The sequence below is a fragment of the Macaca fascicularis genome, chromosome 15 (genome assembly GCF_037993035.2).
Source record: "Macaca fascicularis isolate 582-1 chromosome 15, T2T-MFA8v1.1".
Lineage (NCBI taxonomy): Eukaryota > Metazoa > Chordata > Mammalia > Primates > Cercopithecidae > Macaca > Macaca fascicularis.
This window is the reverse complement of record NC_088389.1, coordinates 79744586-79766193: the sequence shown is the minus strand read 5'-3', so window position 1 is coordinate 79766193 and position 21608 is coordinate 79744586. Positions and strand designations below refer to the sequence as shown.

Below are 21608 nucleotides of genomic sequence, written 5' to 3'. Positions count from 1 at the left end.
AACAAGTCTGTAAAACCAAAGTTTTCTGCCAGTTTATGCAACAATGAAGCTGCAAGATGTGAGAACACAGACCAGGTTCAGTAGCTCATGCCTGGAATCCCAGCACTTTGGCAGGCCGAGGTGAGTGGATCATTTAAGCTCAACAGTATGAGACCAGCCTGGGCAACATGGTGAAACCCCACCTTTACAAAAATACAAAAATTAGCCAGGTGTGATTGTGCATGCCTATGGTCCCAGATACTCAGGACACTGAGGAGGGAGAATCGATTAAGCCTGGGAGGCGAAGGTTGCAGTGAGCCAATCTCACTACAGCACTATTGCCTGAGCAATAGAGCAAGAGCCCATCTAAAAAAAAAAAAAAATTCCAGAACACCACAAATGCTGAGACATGTTGACAAATGAATGAAATACATATAGACACAAACTTGAAACACAAAGACAGACAGCAAAACCATGACCAATGTGCACAGCTCACGGCAAAAAGCAAGGGCTGCTGGTGCTCTTCTAGAAGCTAAGAATGGTCTACATTTTATCCTGCCCCTGCTCAGGAAGAAGAGCTTTGAGACCGCTCTTCTTTTCATAAGCTATTCAAGTAAGCACTACAATTCTTTTTTTTTTTCTAATTTGTACTAACTTAAGTAACACACTATAACTCTTATTAATAGGGAAACACAAAGGTGTATATTCAAGATAAGAAAGCATGTGTAGTCAGGCGTGGTGGCTCACGCCTGTAATCCCAGCATTTTGGGAGGCCGAGGCGGGTGGATTACCTGAGGTCAGGAGTTTGAGACCAGCCTGTCCAACATGGTGAAACCCCATCTCTATTAAAAAGACAAAAAATAGGCCAAGCGCGGTGGCTCAAGCCTGTAATCCCAGCACTTTGGGAGGCCGAGGCGGGTGGATCACGAGGTCAGGAGATCGAGACCATCCTAGCTAACATGGTGAAACCCCGTCTCTACTAAAAATACAAAAAAAAAAACTAGCCGGGCGTGGTGGCGGGCGCCTGTAGTCCCAGCTACTCGGAGGCTGAGGCAGGAGAATGGCGTGAACCTGGGAAGCGGAGCTTGCAGTGAGCCGAGATCGCGCCACTGCACTCCAGCCTGGGTGACACAGCGCGAGACTCCGTCTCAAAAAAAAAAAAAGAGCCCCCGAGTAGCCGACATTACAGGTGCATACAGCCATGCCCGGCTAATTTTTGTGGGTTTTTTTGTTTTTTTGTTTTTTTTGAGATGGAGTCTCACCCTGTCGCCGGACAGGGTGGAGTGCAATGGCGCAATCTCGGCTCACTGTAACCTCCACTTCCCGGGTTCAAAAGATTCTCCTGGCCGGGCGTGGTGGCTCAAGCCTGTAATCCCAGCACTTTGGGAGGCCGAGACGGGCGGATCACGAGGTCAGGAGATCGAGACCATCCTGGCTAACACAGTGAAACCCCGTCTCTACTAAAAATACAAAAAATTAGCCGGGCGAGGTGGCGGGCGCCTGTAGTCCCAGCTACTCGGGAGGCTGAGGCAGGAGAATGGCGTGAACCCGGGAGGTGGAGCTTGCAGTGAGCTGAGATCGCGCCACTGCACTCCAGCCTGGGCGACTGAGCGAGACTCTGTCTTAAAAAAAAAAAAAAAAAAAGATTCTCCTGCCTCAGCCTCCCGAGGAGCTGGGATTACAGGTGCACGTCACCATGGCCAGCTAATTTTTGTATTTTTAGTAGAGATGAGGTTTACCATGTTGGCCAGGCTGGCCACTGTTGGCCACTCCTAACCTCGTGATCTGCCCACGTTGGCCTCCCAACATGCTGGGATTACAGGCGTGAGCCACCACGCCCGGCCTAATTTTTGTGTTTTTAGTAGAGACTGGGTTTCACCCTGTTGGCCAGGCTGGTCTCAAACTCCTGATCTCAAGGGATCCATCCATCTCGGCCTCCCAAAGTGCTGGGATTACAGGCATGAGCCACCGTGCCTGGTCCATAAAAAAGTTTAATAGACTCATTCATACCAAAGGAGCATGTAAAGTTATGTGCTGCTTCCTCGTTTTCATGGAGATAAAGGGGTGAACCAGGATAGAAAGAGACGAATTTGAGTTAGACTTCAGTTCTGCTGAGGGCAGCCCTGCTTACCTTTTAGCAGGGACAGCCAGAAGCATGTAGCTCTATTTCACACCCTTTTTGTTTTTTTTGTTTTTTTTTTTTGAGACGGAGTCTGGCTCTGTCGCCCGGGCTGGAGTGCAGTGGCCCGATCTCAGCTCACTGCAAGCTCCGCCCCCCGGGTTTAAGCCATTCTCCTGCCTCAGCCTCCCGAGTAGCTGGGACTACAGGCGTCCGCCGCCTCGCCTGGCTAGTTTTTTTTTTTTTGTATTTTTTTAGTAGAGACGGGGTTTCACCGTGTTCGCCAGGATGGTCTCGATCTCCTGACCTCGTGATCCGCCCGTCTCGGCCTCCCAAAGTGCTGGGATTACAGGCTTGAGCCACCGCGCCCGGCCTTATTCTTTTTTTTTTTTGAGACAGTCTCACTCTGTTGCTCAGGTTGGAGTGCAATGGCAAGATCTTGGCTCACTGCAGCCTCCACCTCCCAGACGCAGGGGATTCTCCTTCCCCAGCCTCCCAAGTAGCTGGGATTATAGGCACACACCACCAGGCCAGGCTAATTTTTGTATTTTTTGTAGAGACAGAGTTTCACGTTGTTGGTCAGGCTGGTGTTAAACCCCTAACCTCAGGTGATCTGCCTGTCTCGGCCTCCCAAAGTGCTGGGATTACAGGTGTGAGCCACAGTGCCGGGCCTATTTCACAAGTTCTGAGACTCACTTTTAAAAACTAGTTTGACATATTGCATATGCATGATAAGGAGATTCAGGATAGTTCCTAAATAACCAATGTTGAATGGACTAGAAGTCTGGATACTATAGGCAGGAGGTAAGAAGAACCTTTGTCGGCCGGGCGCAGTGGCTCACGCCTGTCTCAAAAAAAAAAAAAAAGAACCTTTGTCTACAGGGGGCTTAAAGTCTTTTTACTTCTAATTAGTCTCACATGGTCTTCTATATGTACCTCCCCAACAACAACTGAGGTTAGTGACTTTCTCCCAAAATAACGACACAGTAAGTAAAGTCCAGCTGAGGCTGGACACTGAAGAATCTCTCTTTAGGACTCACACTTTAACTGGTTCCCTGGCAAGAAATGCCCAGTGACTTTACATGACACTGATTTAAATAATCACTTGCTTCCTTTCAGCTCTGATTCCTTTTCAGTAAGGTAGTCAGACATGATTAGGACATTTTACTGGTTTAAAAACAGGCCAGGCGCGGTGGCTCAAGCCTGTAATCCCAGCACTTTGGGAGGCCGAGGCGGGCGGATCACGAGGTCAGGAGATCGTGGACCATCCTGGCTAACATGGTGAAACCCCGTCTCTACTAAAAAATACAAAAAACTAGCCGGGCACGGTGGCGGGCGCCTGTAGTCCCAGCTACTCAGGAGGCTGAGGCAGGAGAATGGCGTAAACCCGGGAGGCGGAGCTTGCAGTGAGCCGAGATCCGGCCACCGCACACCAGCCTGGGCAACAGAGCGAGACTCCGTCTCAAAAACAAACAAACAAACCAACCCACTCACAGGGGTCCAGTAAGTTGGCAAACAAAGAGGGCCAACTGTCACCTAGTAAAATTTGAGTATGCACATCAGCTTTTAGTTTTTTTTTAATCTGTTATCAAGCATCCCATTTTTAACATTAGCCTTCCAATGTTCTCACTCTGCCAAATTCCCCAACAGGCCAACTGAAATTCATGTATGTATAATAACTCTGTCATGCAGGTTAAGCAGCTCTACGAAAGCAACACACAAAGCATATGGAACAAACAGCATGTAACTTGTCTATCCTGCAGTGAATTTTATTGAATTCAAACGTAGTATTATTCCTATTTGAGAAATAAAAAGCTAAAATCAAGTTTTACAAGTAATCATCATGAGATAAACCAGTGAAGAAGACTTTTCAGATCATACCAGAGCTGACACCAGTTTCTACCCCAGCCCACATGAAGATGTTTTTATTCAATACAAACAGGAACAGAGGCAACACAATGGCCACAGAATGAGAACGTAAGTGCACTTGAATTTTTTCTGAGTTCTGGCTATAGGCTCTGACAAGCCTAGCATTCTTTTCTTACCAGGTGAACAGAATCATCTGCTAATGCCAGAAACTTTAAAGCTCTTAATTCAGCTAGAAACAACTATAATTGAGGGCCTTTTTACTAGCTTCTTGCTTCCCAATTTAGGGTTGCCTAGCAAGTTAATTTCAACATAACAGGTCATCTGCCTGGCCACATCATGCACTAGTGCAGGGGCAGGTTTAATGAGTTTTGTGCTCAGATCGCTGGGTCTCCTGGCTGCTCTTGTCCATCTCTGCACCTTGGTCCTGAGCATTCTGAGACTCAGTCAGCTGAGGATAAAAGGGACCTACCAGCCAGTTGAGGGGCGTGTTGTTAACAAGATAATCCATCACATCATCTAAAGATTCCTTCATTTTCTGCAGCTGCCCCTTGCTAGAAGTGAGGAGGCTGTCAGACACTTCCTTAAAGGAGGCAGCACTGCGGAACACTGAGTAGATGTCGCCTGCCATCACCCCCATGTGCTTGGCCTGATCTTGGATGTTCTGCGGTACACCTTGGATGTTGGACAGCAGGTTGTGGCACGTGGTCTGGAGCTGCTGAGTCAGGTTGCGGGCAATTTCAAGAGTACGTGACTCAATGTGCTAAAAATAAAACTTAAAATTAGCAGTGGATCCAGCAGTGCTATGTTAAGTTAGTTCAATGACAGTAAGCTGGTTATGTGGCCACCACATATATGGATTCTTCGGCTTTTAAAAATCCTCATTACAATGCCGAGTGCAGCAGTATTATTCACATTTCATAGATGTGGATATAAGCTTAGAGTTTAAGTAGATGGCTTCAGTTAACAACTGGAAAACAGCTGGGTAGGGATTCGAACTAGTGCCTGAGTCTCCAAAGTTCATCATCTTAAACTGAAGAAACATATTAGGTAGGGGAGACCCAAAAGAATGGAAATGTACTTCATTCTAGTAATGTAATATATATATTCCCTCCTCAAATAAGATGACAAGACATGCTCCTTGCAGGAGATGGAGACCATCTTGGCCAAAATGGTGAAACACTGTTTACTGACTTCAGAGCTTTTGGGAAGCAAAGAACCACTTTCTAGGACATTTCCTAGAATATCCTAGAGGATATTTCTTTCTGTTTTTTTGTTTTTGTTTTTTTTTTTTCTTTTTTTCTTTTTGAGACAGGGTCTCAGTCTGTCTCCCAGGCTGGAAGGCAGTGGCACAATCATGGCTCACTGCAGCCCTGACCTCTTGGCTTAGGTGATCCACCCACCTCAGCCTCCCAAGCAACTAGGACTACAGGTGCACACCACCACGCCCTGCTAATTTTTGCATTTTTTGTAGAGATGGGGGTTTCACAGTTGCCCAGGCTGGTCCTGAATTCCTGGGCTCAAGTGATCTGCCTGCCTTGGCCTCCCAAAGTGCTGAGATTACAGGTGTGAGCCATTGCACCCAGCCAAGATGCTATGTCTTCTCTCTAGAACCTTAGTCACCTTATTGCCCTTTCACTTAGTTTATTCACCCATTAGTTCTCAGTTTACCATTCATCTCTTCCAGGAAGCAATGTGACTCACCTACCCCTACTCCAAGGCTGCCTGAGATAGTCTTCCCATATATTTTCTTTTGTTTTTTGAGACAGAGTCTTGCTCTGTTGCCCAGGCTGGAGGGCAGTGGTGTGATCTCGGCTCACTGCAACGTCTGACTCCTGGGTTCAAGCGATTATCCTGCCTCAGCCGCCCAAGTAGCTGGGACTACAGGCACGTGCCACCATGCCTGGCTCATTTTTTGTATTTTTAGTAGAGACAGGGTTTCACCATGTTGGCCAGGATGGTCTCGATTTCCTGACCTCATGATCTGCCCACCTCGGCCTCCCAAAGCGTTGGGATTACAGGCGTGAGCCACCGCGCGCGGCCAATAGTGCCTGTATTGATGCTGTTAAAAAACAACCGGACTTGGCTACTCTGAGCGTACTGCCTATGGGATAGCCCTCTTCTGCAAGGAGCATTGGAAAAAAAAAAAAGGGCACAATAGGACAGCATGGCTGGCTGTATCCCCTGTTATTCTGTACCCATTATGAGGGCAAGGCCTATGTTTCTCATTTAGTTGTATCTCACTTGGGGCATATGTATACTCATAGGTTGTTAGATAAAATTATTCCCTGCCTAGTTTTGCTTTTCTGCCACATAACTAGCCACCTATGCACATGGTATCGTTCAACCTTTTGATACAGAAGAGTATTCTAAGACATAGTATGGAAGAATTGAAATGAAAAGTCTGACAAGAACTTCTTCAGAAATCAGCGAATGACTGTCCCAGTCATCTTACCTCAGCACAGTGGGACTCATCAGTATCATCGTATCCAATGCTCCTTTTCCACTCCACCCATGAGAGGTAGAGCTTATCCTGAGCATCCTGAATTTTCTGATTGGCACTATGCACATTCTTCCTGGCAAATTCAATCTAGACACATTGAAACAAGACAAAGGAACACGCAAGTCAGATATTCATGTTAGCCCATTTGCAGATGTATGATGTAAATCAGGCAATATAAAAACTAAGAATTGGCCGGGCGCGGTGGCTCAAGCCTGTAATCCCAGCACTTTGGGAGGCCGAGGCGGGCGGATCACGAGGTCAGGAGATCGAGACCATCCTGACTAACACGGTGAAACCCTGTCTCTACTTAAAAAAAAATACAAAAAACTAGCCAGGCGAGGTGGCAGGCGCCTGTAGTCCCAGCTACTCGGGGGGCTGAGGCAGGAGAATGGCATAAACCCGGGAGGCGGAGCTTGCAGTAAGCTGAGATCTGGCCACTGCGCTCCAGCCTGGGCGATAGAGTGAGACTCCGTCTCAAAAAAAAAAAAAAAAAAAAAAAAACTAAGAATTTCCTGGAGTTGAATGAGATCTATTCCTGCTATCATTGTTATTTATTATCAGTATGTGTAAATTAACCAAGCAGTAATAGCTCTTTACTGCCTCTAACTGTTAAATCACTGACTCCAAATTTACCTCCAGTTTAGCACAGGTAAAGTAACGAAAAAAAAAATTTTTTTTTTTTTTTTTTTGAGAGAGTCTCACTCCATCACCCAGACTGAAGTGCAGTGGCGTGATCACAGCTCCCTGAACCTCCGTCTCCTGGGTTCAAGCAATTGTCCTGCCTCAGCCTCCTGAGTAGCTGGGATTACAGGCATATGCCACCATGCCCACCTAATTTTTGTATTTTTAGTAGAGATAGGGTTTCACCATGTTGGCCAGGCTGGTCTCGAACTCCTGACCTCAAGTGATCCGCCTACCTTGCCCTCCTAAAGTGCTGGGATTATAGGCATGAGCCACCACGCCCAGCCAGCAACTAAAATTTAATGTGCACATGAGTAAAGGATGTTAGAATTACAAAACAGAAAGGAATTTGACCTTCCTCTTCCCTGTTGCCAACCACCTATTTCCCCTTCAAGGAAGAAATGGTTTTCTTATGGCAGTACAGAATGGTACATACTGTTCTCTAACTTGGCAACCTTTAATGGCTACAGTAGTCTATTGTGATATATCAATTTAATTAGTCCTGTTAGTGGATGTCCATTGTTATAGTCTCTTGCAACTTTAAACAAATAAACACATCCGAAAGATAAAAAGTAAAACTGCTCGAAGAGTGGGTATGTTTGTAACTTTCCTAAAACTGTCTCTTGAATCAGTCCCTTAGAGCAAGAGCTGTATAAGTGTGGTTCTTTTTCTACACCGTTGCCAACAGCCACATTTCCCGTGTGGCAGGACAAGAGAGATGTTGGTACTTGACCCCTCAGAGCGAGATTAGCATTACTTCATATATTTCAGCTATTTATACTTCCTTTTTCTGTGAGCTGTCTTCATATTCTTTGTCCAGTTTTCTATTGGATTGTTCAAGTAACAGTGAAATTCTTGGATTTTGTGATTACATTAATTCTTGGTCCTAGAGATAAATGAACCCACTTCAGATACCTTAAAATAAAGTTTTACTCACCAGGTGAACAGTAGAATGGAGCTGAGAAATGGTCTCTTGGCTTTTTTGCTTAGCTTCTTTAACCCTGCTGAGAGCCTGCTGGTAGGCACGGGAGCGAAGCTTGGTAGATAGGGATCCCAGTCTAACATAATAACTTGGCTTCTGAACGACATCAAATCCTTCAACTTTTTTTGCTTCTTTTTCTGAAGTTAGAAATAAGAGATAAAAAAACAAGGGATCACAGCGACAACTGATATGGCCTGGACTCTAACCTGGGTCTTGACTTTCTTACTTCTACCCAATCACTTAGCAATCATGTAGTCATTTTTCCAAGACTGCTCATGTCTGCTGCTGGACTTGACTACCCTGAACATATTACTGTATCTGCTACACACTGCATGCATCTACACGTATTTTCCACTAGAGTAAACTGCCTTTTTTTTTTGGAAACAGCGTCTTGCTCTGTTGCCCAGCCTGGAGTACAGTGGCGCAATCTTGGCTCACTGCAGCCTCAACCTCCCAGGCTCAACTGATCCTCTCACCTCAGCCTCCCGAGTAGCTGGGAATATAGGAACAAGCCACCACGCCCAGCTAATTTTTGTGTTTTTTAGGGTTTCTTCATGTTGCCCAGGCTAATCTCAAATTCCTGAACTCAAGTGATCTGCCTGTCTCAGCCTCCCAAAGTGCTGGGATTATAGGCATGCACCATTGTGCCCAGCCTACAGTGAACTTGAGCGGCATGATACCTGGCACACATTACCTAATGATGATTCTTTGTAATGAGGATTTTATAAAGCAATCCATTTACAGAAAATATTTTTCAAGGCCAATTTTTGCTAAAGTTTGAAAACTTACTATGTACAATTCAATGTGAACTTTATGATTGCTTTAGGAAGGAAAATCTATAAAGGCAAAAAGATTAGTGGTTGCTCACATCTGTAATCCCAACACTTTGGGAAGTCAAGGCAGGTGGATCATTTGAACCCAGGAGTTCGAGATCAGCCTGTGTAACATAGTGAGATTCCATCTCTATAAAATTAAATTAAATTAAAAAGGATTGACTGCAAACAGGCATGAGGATCTTTTGGGGTAGCAGAAGTATTCTAAAACTGTATTGCGGTGATGCTTGCACAACTGTGTAAATTTAGACTAAAGATAGGAGTGTATGTCAATGAAGCTGTTTAAAAAAGATTTAATATAAAACAGTATTTGAAGATAAAATTCCAGTTACCTAGTTCTTCCTCAGTGAGAGGGAGGTACTGTTCTACCAACAGCTCTGATTTGGTGAGTGCATTTTCTACGCCACTGTTCACGAGCTGCATCATCCGACTCCCCAATACTGTGTTAATGCTGCCACTGACCACAGACTTGGTCTTCTCCACACTGCCAGTCACTGCCCCTTTGGTCTTGTCCATCACCCCTGTGATCGTGCTGGCCACAGAATCCTTGGCCCCAGTCACGGTAGTCGTCACAGCATCTTTTGCCCCAGTCACAGCACCTTTGGCATTGGCAACAATCTATAAGTTGAAAAGCAGATCCCTTGGCTGGTGAGAAACATGAGCACAAGGACATACTCAAGGTCTTAGCTAAGGCAGCACAGGTGAAGAGTTAAAGGAATCTAGTCCTCTCATTCTAGCTTTAGGTCTTGGGCAAGTCACTAAGAGTTGATAAGCCTGAATTTCCCTATCAAGTGTATCTGCCCTACCTGCCAATCCTTGGGAATTGCTGGAGGAGCAAATGAAGTAAACAGATATGAAATCTGTCTGTTTGCCAAGGCTGCAGTGAGCCGTGATTGTGCCACTGCACTCAGCCTGGGTGACAGAGCAAGACCCTGTCTCAAAAAAAAAAAAAAAAAAAGAAGAAGAAAAAAAGAAAGAAGAGAAAAGAAAAGAGAAAAGAAAAGGTAAGTTATATAGCTTATTTCAAAGTCACATAATTTCAGAAAGGAAACTGAAGATCAAACTAAACCTGGCCCTCAGGGTGTTATTAGTATGCAGTTATTATACATGGCCAGCATGGTGGCTCACGCCTGTAATCCCAGCACTTTGGAAAGCTGAGGCAGTTGGATCACCTGAGGTCAGGAGTTCAAGACTAGCCTGACCAACATGGTGAAACCCTGTCTTTACTAAATACAAAAAATTAGTCGGGCGTGGTGGCACATGCCTGTAACCCCAGCTACTTGGGAGACTGAGGCAGAAGAATCGCTTGAACCCATGAGGTGGAGGTTGCAGTGAGCCAAAATTGCACCATTGCACTACAGCCTGGGCAACAAGAGTGAAACTCCATCTCAAAAACAAACAAACAATAAAAAAAAAAAATAGCTGGGTGTAGCGGGGCATGCCTGTGAACCCAGCTACTAGGGATGCTGAAGCAGGACAATTGCTTGAAGCCAGGAGGAAGAGGCTGCAGTGAGCCAAACTTGTGTTGGTAACACAAGTCACCAACATTTAAAGAAAATATTCAAAATGGAAAATAGCTCTCACCATTAGCATAGTCTCAAGCAATGTAAGTGAAAAATTTAAAAGATTTGCACAAGCATTCTAAAGGCTATACACTAAACTTATCTATAGTTGTGAACCACATAACATTTTGGTCAGCGATGGACCACATATTCGATGATAGTCCCAAAAGATTATAATGGACTGCCCTATAACAGGTATACCTTTTTTTTTTTCACTGTACCTTTTCTACGTTTAGATACACAAATACTTATCATTGTGTTATAGTAGTCAATGTAGTCATGCTGTGCAGGTTTGTAGCCTAGAAGCAAGCAACAGGCTATCTACCATACAGCCTAGGTATATAGCAGGTTATACCATGAGTCCCTAACCCCCGGGCCATGGACCATTACCAGTCCATTACCAGTCAGAGGCGGTATTAGATTCTCATAGGAGACCTAACCCTAACCCTGTGAACTGTGCATGCGCATGCGTGCAGTTGTCTGCTCCTTATGAGAATCTAATGATAAATATAGTACACTTGAATCATCCCAAAAACACCACCCGCCCCCTGCCGATCCATGGAAAAACTGTCTTCCACGGAACCAGTTCCTGGTGCCAAAAAGCTTGGGGACCACTGGGCTCTACCATTTAGGTTAGTGTGAGTATACTCTGTGATGTTTACACAATGGTAAAATCACCTAATGATGCATTTCTCAAAACATATTCCCATCACTAACTGACAGATGACTGCATTTAGATTATGAAAAGACACAGAGCTATATTTTTCCCTAACTGGTATCCTTTTGTGCCATTCTGTATTCTTAATTTGAAACAAAATTTTAGGACATTATCTGAATCAAAGGATCACCAGGACAGATGAGCCTATCATTTTTGTCAACACTGGCTAGCTATCCCATGTGGATGGTAGTTCCTGGCAGCATTGTACAAGCCAGGTGAGAAAAGTTTATATATATATCAACTCTGCATTTATTTAATACCACAAGAGAATCAGTTACTCTGCATTTATTTAATACCACAAGAGAATCAGTTACTTGAGACAGCAATTTCATCTACAGGAGCAAAGACACAAATTGATAGACACCACACTAAAAGTTTTCTAATCCAAAGGAGGTTAGTTCTTCTCTGCTTCATAGATACAACTTGACAACAGTTCAGGAAGTAAGGAAGCGGCTATTATTTTTCAAACACACATCCAGATCCAGGTTGGGAAAACAAGTTAAGTATTTGCCTATTTGTGGTATGTACAGCTTGTGCTAACAGATAGAACATGAAAACATGTGAAGTGTCAAGCCTCAGCACTTTAGTCCCAAGCTCACCTGAGTTGATGGCTGATTCAGAATAGGCAGTCTCTCCTCAATCCTGTCTAGCCCCTTACAGGCATAGATATTGGCAACTGCAACTAGAATCACAAATGGGAAAATGTTAATGTAGTACTGTAGGTGTAGAATGAACACACATTACCATACCTTATACTTTTAGCCTTATTTAAAAAATGGTAAGAATGGGCCAGGAGCAGTGGCTCACACCTGTAATACCAGCACTTTGGGAGGCTGAGGCGGGTGGATCACAAGGTCAAGAGATCGAGACCATCCTGGCCAATGTGGTGAAACCCCGTCTCCACTAAAAATACAAAAATTAGCTGGGCGTGGTGGCGTGCGCCTGTAGTCCCAGCTACTCGGGAGGCTGAGGCAAGAGAATTGCTTGAACCCGGGAAGCAGAGGTTCCAGTGAGCCGAGATCGTGCCATTGCACTCCAGCCTGGGTGACAAAGCGAGACTCCATCTCAAAAAAAAAAAAAAAAAAAAAAAAGGCAAGAATGTTAATCTTATACAACAGAATGCATTGCCTGGTTTCTCTAGCTCTGACAGAAAGAGGCCTGGCAAGTTGCTGGCAACTCTCTTCTACAGAAAAGGAAATATGGGGGTATGAGGGAGGAGCAGGCAGAGGCAGAGGCAGTGACAGGACAAACAGGAAGCTGGCTCTGAAGCTTCTTCCTCATCAACTGGCCCCTAATGTTAATGCCAAGAGTATCCAGGCTTTCCCTGAACTCTCATTCAGAGAATAAGGTATCTGGAAACTCTCTTAAAGTTGGTATTCCCGAGCCAGTTTAATCCCTACCTACACTTACTTCAGCACATGTCAGTGTATTTGGGGTTCTCACTAGGAAAGAGTATGCTAAGACCACCCTGGATCTCCCTAACAAGCGAGATTTTAGTGTGAGCTTCCCACTAAGAATACCAAGCCAAGTACAAACACCAAATTCATTTAGGAAGTAGCAGAGTTGGAATGGCTGGTCTCTAAAGGCTCCTTATAATCCTACAAGTCCCTGGCTTAACCATTTGAAAGAATGATTTAAATCTTTATGCAAAAGCAGTTCGCGATGTGGAGACACTGGAGCCTCCATACAGTGCTGGTGGGAATGTAAAATGGTACAGCTGATTTGGAAACAGTCTGGCAGCTCCTCAAAAGCTTAAATACTTATTATATAACTCAGCAATTCCACTCCTAGGTATATGCCAAAAAAACCTGAAAACATATGTCCACACAAAAACTTGTACACAAATGTTCCTAGAAGCATTATACATAATCTCCAAAAGTAGAATGAACCCAAACATCCATCAGTTGATGAATAAAATATTGTCTGTCTAGACAGTGAATTACTATTCCACAATAAAAAGAGATGAAGTACTGATATGATGTGACAAGATAGATTAACTCTGAAAACATTATGCTCAATGAAAGAAGCCAATCACAAAGATGAAGGGGTGGCCTGCCCCTCCACACCTGTGGGCGTTTCTCGTCAGGTGGAACAAGAGACTTGAGAAAAGAAAGAGACACAGAAACATAGAGACATAGAGAAAGGAAAGTGGGCCCAGGGGACCGGAGCTCAGCATACAGAGGACCCACGCCAGCACCGGTCTCTGAGTTCCCTCAGTATTTATTGATAATTATCTTTACCATCTCAGAGAGGGGGAAGTGGCAGGACAATAGGGTCACAGCAGGAAGAAGGTCAGCAGAAAGACATGAATAAAAGATCTCTGTGACCTGAGTAAGTTTAAGGAAAAGTGCTGTGCTTTGATGTGCATATATGCAAACATCTCCATAAACATTTTCAGTGCATAAAGAGCAGCATTGCCTGCTAGCACGTCCCACCTCCAGCCCTAAGGTGGATTTTTCTCCTATCTCTTTTCTCCTATCTCAGTAAATAGAACATATAATTGGGTTTCATTCCATTGCCTAGGGATGGGCAGGAGACAGATGCCTTTCTCTACCTCAACTGCCAAGAGGCCTTCTTTCCTCTTGTACTAGTCCTCCTCAGCACAGACCCTTTACGGGTGTCGGGGCTAGGGGACGATCAGGTCTTTCCCATCCCATGAGGCCATATTTCAGACTATCACATGGGGAGAAACCTTGGACAATAACTAGCTTTCCTAGGCAGAGGTCCCTGTGTGTAGTGTTTGTGTCCCTGGGGACTTGACATTAAGAGAATGGTGATGACTTTTAACAAACATACTGCCTTTGGGCACTTGTTTAACAAAGCACATCCTGCGCAGCCCCAAATCCACTAAACCTTGAGTCACCACAGCACATGTCTCTGCAAGGACAGGGTTGGGGGTAGGGTTACAGATTAACAGCATCTCAATGGCAGAAGAATTTTTTTTTCTTTTTTTTTTTTTTTTTTTGAGACGGAGTCTCGCTCTGTCGCCCAGGCTGGAGTGCAGTGGCGCGATCTCGGCTCACTGCAAGCTCCGCCTCCCGGGTTTACGCCATTCTCCTGCCTCAGCCTCCCGAGTAGCTGGGACTACAGGCGCCTGCCACCACGCCCAGCTAATTTTTTTTGTATTTTAGTAGAGACGGGGTTTCACCATGTTAGCCAGGATGGAAGAATTTTTCTTAGTACAGAACAAAAATGGAGTCTCTTATGTCTACTTCTTTCTATATAGACACAGTAACAGTCTGATCTCTCTTTCTTTTCCCCACAAAAAAGCCCACACATTTTATGATTTCATTTATAAGAAATATCCAGCATAGGCAAATCTATAAAGACAAAGTAGATTAGTAGCTGCCTCAGGGCAGTTGGAAGGAAATGGGGAGTGACTATTAAGTATGACAGTATGAGATTTCTCATGGAGTATGAGATTTCTATTTTTTATTTTGGTAAAATATACATAACAAACTTCACCATTTCAACCATTTTTAACCGCGCAATTCAGTGGCATTAAGTCCATTTACAACATTATACAACCATCACCACTATCCATTTCTAAAACTCATTCACAGCAGGGCATGGTGGCTCACACCTGTAGTCCCAGCACTTTGGGAGGCCGAGCCGGGCGGATCACCTGAGGTCAGGAGTTCCAGACCAGCCTGGCCAACATGGCGAAACCCTATCTCTACTAAAAATACAAAATTAACTGGGCATGGTGGTGTATGCCTGTAATCCCAACTACTTGGGGAGCTGAGGCAGAAGAATCGCCTGAGTCCTGGAGGCAGAAACTACAATAAGCAGTCTCAAATTCCAGGCATCAAGCGATCCTCCCACCTAGGCCGCCCAAAGTGCTAGGATTACAGGTGTAAGCCACCATACCCGTCCTCTGGGGGATTTTTAATTAAAGGATCATAAACATCTGCCAATGCTATGAAACAGGCCTTCTATGGACAGGCACGGTGGCTCATGCCTGTAATCCCAGCACTTTGGGAGGCCAAGGTAGGTGAATCACAAAGTCAGGAGTTAAGCCTGGCCAATATTGTGAAACCACGTCTCTACTAAAAATACAAAAATTAGCTGGGTGTGGTGGCGGAAGCCTGTAGTCCCAACTACTCAGGAGGCTGAGGCAGGAGAATCGCTTGAACCCAGCAGGCAGAGGTTGCGGTGAGCTGAGATCGCGCCACTGTGCTACAGCCTGGGCAATAGACCGAGACTCCATCTCAAAAAAAAAAAAAGAAAATAAAAAGAAACGGGCCTTTTATGGTAATGAGGGTCACCTGAAAGTTTCTAGGTAAAGGCAGAGTATACCCCAGGAAAGGCTAAGGAGTTCTGGATGTTACTGCTGTGAGCTCAGGGGCTCACCACTGACCAGTGTCTTGACTGCATCTTGAAAAATCAGAACTCACTTTGCGGCTCTAGCTTCTGGATGATGGGCAGAGCACTGGTCATGGCCACGGAGGTGATGGTCTTCACGCCCTTCTCTGCCATCTCACACACAGACTTCAGGTAGGGATATTGGTCCTTTGTACTGAGATAGGCTGAGGACATGAGGTCATACGTGGAGCTCACCAAGGGCAGGCTGATCACCCGAGTCACCACACTCTGCAATCAAAGTAGGGAGGGTGTGCTTATTAATGTCTCAAAACACAAGAGGAGAGAAAGTAGGCAAAGGCTACTAGAAATTCATACCGGTTGTGGATCAACTGCAACGGATGCCATTTTTCTTCCTGGAGAAAGAAATCTGCAGAAAAGAGACTTATTTCAGAACACTGGGATGACTCTCCCAAATTCATTCCCCAACCCAGGCAAATGCTGATTTCAAGTAGAGAAAAATTCAGGGTGAGTTCCCTGTAGTCTTCTGTACTTCTTTCCTCTTTCCAGCTCTCAGAGTCCTCCTCCTGAAGGACCCACACCCACACAACCCCACTCCCTTCTTTGAGGCAAGGTTTCAGAGCTTATGTGTGAACTTGCAATACTCAGGAGGGAGAAGCAAAGTTGTTGACAAACTTGTTTTGTTTCTCTGTCAAGATAGAGAGATGCCTTTTGAAGGGCAGTATCTGTTGACAAAAATGCTAGCCAAGTTAAAACCCAGGTTCAGACTAAGAGATTTCAGGCAGAAGACATCTTGGTCAGCCGGGATTCTTGTGGGGATCAAGTGGGAACGCTTTGCAGGGACGTAATAAAACTTCCTTGTGAAAGGACGTAAGCTAGCCGGGCGGGGTGGCTCAAGCCTGTAATCCCAGCACTTTGGGAGGCCGAGACGGGCGGATCACGAGGCCAGGAGATCGAGACCATCCTGGCTAACACGGTGAAACCCCGTCTCTACTAAAAAATACAAAAAACTAGCCGGGCGCGGTGGCAGGCGCCTGTAGTCCCAACTACTCGGGAGGCTGAGGCAGGAGAATGGCGTGAACCCGGGAGGCGGAGCTTGCAGTGAGCTGAGATCCGGCCACTGCACTCCAGCCTGGGCAGCAGAGCGAGACTCCGTCTCAAAAAAAAAAAAAAAAAAAAGAAAGGACGGAAGCTAGTTTAGGGGAGACTACGCAGAAAGAGAAGCACTTTACGACGCCTTTAAACGTCATCTTAGCATCCCCAAAGCCCATCCCCACACAAAGCCGACTGCGGCAGGAGCTGGGAGGGAAAGAACCTGCTTGCTGTCGTCCGTGCCTGAGCCAGCCAGCTCACCCTCCCTTCGCCAAGAACGGAGCCGCCACTACTCTGAAGGCGGAAGACGCGCCAGTGTCGGTATCCCACTCCCATTGTGTATTCATAAAATGTGTACCCATAAAATACGGTTTTCGGGCTGGGAGCAGTGGCTCACGCCTGTAATCCCAGCATTTTGGGAGGCCAAGGCAGGTGGATTGCTTGAGGTCAGGAGTTCAAGACCAGGCTAACCAACATGGTGAAACCCCGTCTCTACTAAAAATACAAAAATGAGCCAGGCGTGGTGGCGGGCGCCTGTAATACCAGCTGCTCTGGAGGCTGAGGCAGAAGAATCGCTTGAACCCGGGAGGCGGAGTCATTGCACTCCAGCCTGGGCGACAGAGGGAGACTCCGTCAAAAAAAAAAAAAAAAAAAAATGCGGTTTTCTAACGCGTTTCCCTTTCGATAATGTCCCTTGGACAAATGTTAATTGTTTCCCCACAACCACCCAGGCAGGCCAAGGGACACTTGATAGCAATCGCCCTAAATCTGTTGGCAGGAAAGAAGCCTCAACTCACAAAGGCAAGGGTCGAAAGCGCGGGTTCAGGAGACCGCCCCTACCCGGTCAGGATCTGGAAACCGCGAGGGGAGCGGAGGGTCTCGGACCACCACCCCCGCGTCCCGTCCACCTTAGAGCCCCGTGGGGAGCAAGCAGCGGCCCCGAGGCCTCGGGGAGCCCCCCACCCCAACTGGGCGCCGCTGGGGACCTCGGGCCGGCTCGCTGGGGCGCCGAGTGGGCGCGCACTCACCGACGGACTGCAGCGAAAGGCGGAGAGCAGGCGCGTCCCGAAGGCGACTCCGGCTGCTACCACCCGGTCAAAGCGTGGGGCCCGCGGGCGCCCGGGCTATAAACCCCGCCTCGCCGCCCCTCCCCGAGCCTCCGCAGCACGTGACCCGCGGCAGCACGCCCTGTCCTACCCCGAGTGTCACCCTAGGGCACGTCCCGGCGCCCTCCCCCAATGCCTGCCCTCCTAGAGGGGTGGGGGCCCGGTCGGGGTGAGAGGGTGTGTCGCCTGGGTGAGGGGCCCCGCCGCGGGGAGAAGAGCCTGTCGGGAGCGGGGCGGGGGGAGGCCCAGCCTGGGGAGGCTGGGATTTGGAGGTAGCCCTGCCTGGAGTCGGGGCGCTGCCTGTGGTCGCGGTACTGACAGGCCCGGGGCAAATGGGGATGGCACCCAGGCTGGCTTTGGGGTTTTGAAAAATGCAAACAAATTAACACCGACTTGTTGAATGGCGTTAGTCCTCAGAATAGAACTCTTTAAAAATGGAAGCGGTGGCTCACGCCTGTAATCACAACACTTTATGAGGCTGAGGCGAGAGGATCTGTCGAGCCCAGGAGTTCCAGACCAGCATGTCGAAATTTTTTTTTTTTTTTAATTTTTAAAAATAGCCCAGCGTGGTGTCGCGCGCCTGTGTCCCCCAGCTACCTGCGAGGCTAAGATGGGAGGATCGCTTGAACCTGGGAGGTCCAGGCTGCAGTGAGCCGAGATCGCGTGGCGCTGCACAGTGGCTTCTACGCTGTTATTTTTAGCGAACTAATAACCTTTAAAAGTTTTGTGGAGGCTGGGCACGGTGGCTCACGCCTGTAATTCTAGCACTTTGGGAGGACGAGGCGGGCGAATCACCTGAGGTCAGGAGTTCGAGCCCAGCCTGGCCAACATGGCGAAACTCCGTCTCTCCCAAAATACAAAGAAAGGAGCCCGGCGTGGTGGCGCGCGCCTCTAGTCCCAGCTAGTCCCGGCTGTTTGGCGGGGTTGGGGGCGGGGGATGGGTGGCTGAGGTGAATCGTTTGAGCCCAGGTGGTCGAGGCTGCAATGAGTCGAGATCGCGCCACTGCACTCCAGCCTGAGTGACAGAGTGAGACCCTGTCTAAAAAAAAAAAGAAAAGAAAAAGAAAAGACTTAACTCCAGATCACTCCAGAATGATAGCTTCGTAGGCTTATGTGAGATAGGCAACTTTATATGTGCAGGGTTATGCACTGTTTTCCAAAGACAACTTAAATCGTCTTCTGAGTCCCAGTTGTGCTTTTTGTTTGTTTGTTTTGTTTTTTTCTCGTGTAAAATGCACGGATTTGGAACCAGATTATTTGAGCAGACAAGTTGTGCCACCGCCTGAGGCCAGGTAGGGCTCGTGGGACTTCCTCCCCCGTGAGTGACCAGGGATCTCCAGATGAAGCTGTCTGGCTTCCCCCGCACGCGGCTCGCAGGGAGGGTACAGCAGAAGGGAGGGTTGGGAGGTGGGAGGCGAGCAGGCGCTGGCGCCGCGAGTCCGCCCCCTGAGGAGCCCACAGCGCTGGAGTCCCAGGGAATGGCTTTGTGAAGCTTTGGAGTTGCAACTGTAGGAAACTCTCAGAGGCTTTTACCCCAATTTGTTTTCTGTTTGTTTGTTTTGTTTTTTTTGTTTGTTTTTGTTTTTGAGATGGAGTCTCGCTCTGTCACCAGGCTGGAGTGCAGTGGCCCGATCTCGGCTCACTGCAACCCCAGCCTCCCGGGTTCAAGTGATTTTCGTGCCTCAGCCTCCCGAGTAGCTGGGACTACAAGCGTGGGCCACCACGCCCAGCTGATTTTTGTATTTTCAGTAGAGAGGGGGTTTCACCATGTTGACCAGCATGGTCTCGATCTCTTGACCTCGTAATCCGCCCGCCTCGGCCTTGGGAAGTGCTGGATTACAGGCATGAGCCACTGCACCCGGTCTACCCCAATTTCTTAACCAAACTTGCATGCACACAGATACTGTTGATCATATCTAAAGCTCCAAACAGACCCATTAAAATGATATCCCTTATACCATTATACCTGAATATATAATGGTCCTTACTTGGCAAGAAAAAATACAGTATTTTTCCCCCACCTCCGCACATGTAATTCAAAATAAAATATAAAACTAAGCCATAAATACTAAACCATAAAATAAGTGTTACGAAATCCAAAAAAGTTCTCGTTTGGGTTTTTTCCTATGTTGCCATCTTCAGTGTTTTAAGCAATCAAATTATTACATTTTTCTTTTCTTTTTTGTGTTCCGGGGCTGTTTGTTCCCTAAGCAAATGTTTGCTCTGCTTATTGGTAATCCATCCCTGCTCTAATGACCTCTTATTTTGCATCAGAAGACTCTCGCCCTTTCACCTACAAAATGCCTCTATCTTTTCCTTTTTTGTTTTAAACCTGTGAGTCATTTCCTCACTTAAGGCTAAGCAAGCTTCTTTTTGCTTTTATTTGCCTGTGAAGCAGAGGGCCCCAGGGACTAATCTTGGGAACAAGAGACTCTTCAAGCCCACAAAGGATGAAGCACACCAAATTCTGCACCCCCAACTCTTTTTCAGCTTCATGAGTCTGAGAACATGAAACCAGTGGCAAGAATAACACCCAAGGTGAGATGCATAGTGAAGCAAACAAAAAAATTTTACCCTAGACTATACTTCTTTCACATATTTTGAGATGGCTGTTCAGAGGACCTGCAAGCGGAAGTAGTCCTATGAAGCTGTTTTTGTTTTTTTTGTTTGTTTGTTTTTTGTTTTTTTGTGGGAGAGGCTTGCAATATACAGAGAAAATCTGCACTGATGCAGCCAGGTGCTCTCTGAGGCTTTCCCTTGTCCAGATATAGGAAAGGTTAGTGGAGAGTCTGACACCTTTAAAGGTCTGAAAGAAACATTAACCATCTATTCTCTCCAATGGCTACTACCTGTGAGGTTTCATCTACATAAGTGGTCCCCAACCTTTTTGGCACCAGGGATAGGTTTCATGGAAGACAATTTTTCCATGGACCAGGGCAGGGGGATGGTTTTCAGGATGAAACTGTTCCACCTTAAATCATCAGGCATTAGATTCTCATGAGGAGCCGCAACCTAGATCCCTTGCATGTGCAGTTCACAATGGGGTTCTTGCTCCTAAGAGAACCTAGTAACAGCTGCTGACCTGACAGGAGGCAGAGCTCAGGCGGTATTGCTCACTCACTCGCCACTCACCTCTTGCTGTGCGGCCCTATTCCTAACAGGAATGTAAATGGCCACAATGTAAATGGCCCAAAGTTTGGGGACCCCTAATCTACATAATGAGATGACTTTTGCTAGCCAAGTTTCCATTTCTGTCTTGCCACTAAATCCTGATTTACCACCATTACCTGTTTTGGGGCATTCTCTGAGCCCCCAAAATTTGTGTAACCTCAGGAGTGGTATATAAGCTTCTGAACCCACTGAGAGGTGGAGTAATTACTCTGTGGTTCCCCCACATGCCCAATAATACATTTACGTCTTTTTATAATAATACATTTACATCTTTTTATAATAATACATATACATCTTTTCTCCTGTTAGTGTGCTTTTTGCCAGCTGATTTTTCAGTGAACCTCCAGAGGACAAAGGGGACGTTTTTCCTTGGCCCCTGCGGTAGGTTGCCATTAGATAAGGTGTGTGCAGTGTGGCAGTCCTGGGGAGTGGCAGGACATTACCATGGATTTGGCGAACTTGAGATTCTTGGAGGTTTTCAGGGCTTTGTTTGGTTCCCTCCAGGATTCAATTTACCGTCATTCAGGATCTGGCTCCTGTCTCTTTCTCACCAGCTTCTTCTCTGGACTTTACCTATGTGAAAGAAAAATAAATCTTGGGACCCCCAAATCACTAAGCCAAAGGGAAAAGTCAAGCTGGGGATGTGTCACACAAACCTGCCTCCTATTCAAAG

The 21608-nt window shown here is 46.5% G+C and overlaps 1 protein-coding gene across 20 annotated transcripts in view; it reads right to left on the bottom strand.

Annotated features, from left to right (window-relative positions):
* LOC102124370 (perilipin-2) overlaps nucleotides 1–21608 on the bottom strand; it is a 119328-nt gene that overhangs the window by 4276 nt on the left and 93444 nt on the right. For 4 of the 20 annotated variants that reach the window (XM_074017402.1, XM_074017401.1, XM_074017403.1 and 1 more), the window contains 8 exons: nucleotides 21379–21508; nucleotides 15924–15975; nucleotides 15641–15836; nucleotides 11843–11925; nucleotides 9296–9581; nucleotides 8086–8267; nucleotides 6420–6554; nucleotides 4437–4727 (listed from right to left, as the gene is read on the bottom strand). In XM_074017402.1, coding sequence (XP_073873503.1) covers nucleotides 4437–4727; nucleotides 6420–6554; nucleotides 8086–8267; nucleotides 9296–9581; nucleotides 11843–11925; nucleotides 15641–15836; nucleotides 15924–15953 — 1203 coding nt within the window. In that variant the 5' untranslated portion in view covers nucleotides 15954–15975; nucleotides 21379–21508. Of the gene's footprint in view, nucleotides 1–3842; nucleotides 4728–6419; nucleotides 6555–8085; nucleotides 8268–9295; nucleotides 9609–11842; nucleotides 11926–15640; nucleotides 15876–15923; nucleotides 15976–17455; nucleotides 17761–21378; nucleotides 21509–21608 lie in introns of those variants that run through there. The other 16 variants (XM_074017396.1, XM_074017395.1, XM_074017397.1 and 13 more) reach the window with 12 other exon arrangements.